Below are 3,007 nucleotides of genomic sequence, written 5' to 3'. Positions count from 1 at the left end.
CTTGTCCATTGACTCACATTTAAATATTGACATAATTGATGCGCTTATCGCATATAAATATCTAATTATCAAAATTGAGTTTCTTATTTGAAAACATTAATGATTTTATAAGTTAATAACGCTTTAAAAATCGAATTTTGACAGTTAGGTTACTTTTGCTGTAGGCGTCTCACTTTTTCATACAATGACGAAGAGATCGCTTTTAAGCTTTGTCTCGATTATTTGTGATTATTTTTAATATCAGTATAATATTACAAAATATTAATGAATAAAAGTAAGATAAGAAAAATGGTATTAATTTTTAATGGTATTAAAATTCGATTTTTAAACTTAAAGCGTTATTAACTTATAAAATCATTAATATTTTCAAAAAAAAAACTCAATTTCGATAATTAGATATTTTTGCGATAAGCGCATCAATTATGTCAATATTTAATGTGAGTCAATGGACAAGGGCACCTCGCAATCGCGCACGCAATGTACTATGCCTGAGCGTGCGAATTTCAGATACCGTAAGAAGAAAACTTTAATCGTTTATAATTTGAAAAGTATTATAGCCTTGACATTTTCGTCTTAGAATGCTTTCTAGAATTTGCCAGTGAAAGGATATACGACCTTTCTCGGACATCCTGTGTATATTATTTTGAGAGAAACGTATATTAATTTAAGGCGACGTGTAAATAATTATTAAGAAAGACTGTGAAATATTAAATAATTAAGATCATAAACGCCAATACGGTACAAAGTGGATTTTGGTGCTTCCATATAATTTATATGAAACCAAAATCCGCTTTATATCGTGTTGGCGTTTATGATTTTAATTATTTAATATTCCACGGTCTTTTCTGATAATTATTAATTTTAATATTTCTTATAAAAATATTTTTGTTTCTGTATATTTCTTTTAGGGAAACAGCGGATTACAGGGAGAACGTGGCGCGACAGGTCCACGGGTAAATTTTTATTGCAAACATTATAATATTTCACAATTACAAAGGAGGATGTTAAAAAAGGACTGATTTTGGCCCATAAAGGTATAAGTAAAACCAATAGTGTTTCTTATAGATTTTGATCTCCTGAATACGATAGAATTATTAAAAAATTCATAGCGCTTGAGGAACATCTTGGGGCCAAAATTGACCTTTTTTAACATCTTCCTTTGCACATGAATGCAATTAAAATTATTTTACTGATCCAAACATGTAAAATATCTAAATGTAAATATCTAAGAATGTAAAATAAATATTACACAAACAATAATTTTAATAAATCAAATAACTTATAATAAATATTATATATAGGGTTTTAGAGGAACTCGTGGTAGAAGAGGTGCAGAAGGATTACCAGGACCAAAGAGCGACACTGGTCAGCCAGGATCCGTTGGATCACCAGGCGAGGTCGGGCCTCCCGGTGTTGAAGGTTTACGTGGATTCTCGGGACCATCGGGTCCTTCAGGTCTCAATGGAAAAGACGGTATATCAGGTCCACCCGGTGAGCGTGGTCCAATTGGCGAAACAGGGCCTCCAGGACCTCTGGGAATTCCTGGTGTTATCGGTCCTCCAGGGCCACCTGGAGAACCTGGTCAACCAGGCGAACTTGGAGCACCTGGCAATCTGGGAGCTCCGGGTGAGATTGGTTTACCAGGTGAACAAGGAAAAGAAGGATCGCCGGGTCCGATCGGTTTAATGGGACTTAAAGGATTGCCGGGTCCTAGTGGATTACCAGGATTTCTTGGTGAAAGAGGTCTGAGCGGTCTGCCGGTTAGTTATATTCAGAATAAACTTGTAAGACATAGATTTATTAATTATTAATATTTAAATAATTCTAAATGAGTTCACGAGAATTAAACAGTAAGGGTAACAGTAGGGTAACAGTAGAACAGTAAAGGCCTATGAAAGCTAACACAGATATTGGTGTGTATTAATTTTTACAATATCCAGCCTACACGCAAACTGCGCGCCACATATTCGTCGAACTTGAAACACAGTTTATTACATGAGGCTAGAATCAATGTAACAATTAAATTGACTAGCAATTTAATCTCTTTTGATGCTAACGTGCAATCCCCTCTCCCCAAATCTGCAAAGAATTTATTACGAAAAATGTCACCTCAGCTCTCAGCACGGGAATCGAACCCGGATCTCCCAGTTTACCACGGGCATCATTCGATCACCGAGGCATGTAATGAGATATTCTTCGCATTAACCGATATATATGAGAAAACTAACGCGTCTTTTTAGGCCACATAAATTCAAATAAGTATGTTTCAAGTAGAAACGAATATGCGGCGCGCAGTTTGTGTGTAGGCTGGATATTGTAAAAATTAATACTGTAAAAATTAATTATCAATATCTGTGTTAGCTCCCATAAGCCTTTACTGTTCTATATTAATATTTAATTACAACAAGACGTATATTTAATCTTAAATAAATTACATTTTTAAGGGATTGCCTGGCTTGAAAGGTGAGATGGGACCTATCGGAGTTTTTGGACCACCCGGCGACAAAGGTGCGCAAGGTGAACCCGGCAAAGACGGACCACCAGGCCCAGAAGGAAAGCAAGGGCACAAAGGAGACAAGGGTTTTACCGGACTCAAAGGCGAAAAAGTAATTACAAACTAAACAGAATTATATTAAAAATTAAAATTAAAACAAAATTAAATCAAGATTCGTATGAATAAAATTCAGAATATATAAGGATGAAAGCTAATAAGCCAATGCAGGATGCCTTTGCTTATACTCCGCACCAAAATTAAAGGATCACCTATTCTGATCGCTAAAAATAGGCAAATTTCAAGAGAATGTAACTTCGTTAAAAATGATCGTAACAAAATGATCAAAAAAGCATTTTATAGCTTAAAGTCTCTACTTTCGAAATCCATAATTCATTAAATGACTTACTAATTCTTTATAAAGCTGCATGGATGTAAATGGAGATGCATCAAATCTAAAATTTTTTTACTAAATTTGCGAAGTTCCATGGAGTGAAATAAAAATCGCATACAAAT

General features: G+C 34.6%; 1 protein-coding gene across 1 annotated transcript; it reads left to right on the top strand.

Annotated features, from left to right (window-relative positions):
* Positions 1 to 908: 908 nt before the first annotated feature.
* LOC105459766 (collagen alpha-1(XI) chain-like) lies at positions 909 to 2,606 on the top strand (the record flags this gene model as incomplete). Its single annotated transcript, XM_011706015.1, has 3 exons — positions 909 to 953; positions 1,302 to 1,760; positions 2,445 to 2,606. Coding segments are annotated over 3 exons (666 nt in total), but the record flags the coding sequence as incomplete, so codon positions are not given.
* Between the last annotated feature and the right edge of the window lie 401 nt (positions 2,607 to 3,007).

This window comes from Wasmannia auropunctata, unplaced genomic scaffold, assembly GCF_000956235.1.
Source record: "Wasmannia auropunctata unplaced genomic scaffold, wasmannia.A_1.0 LD333869.1, whole genome shotgun sequence".
In the NCBI taxonomy this organism is placed as follows: Eukaryota; Metazoa; Arthropoda; class Insecta; order Hymenoptera; family Formicidae; genus Wasmannia; species Wasmannia auropunctata.
This window is presented reverse-complemented; position numbering and strand designations above follow the sequence as displayed.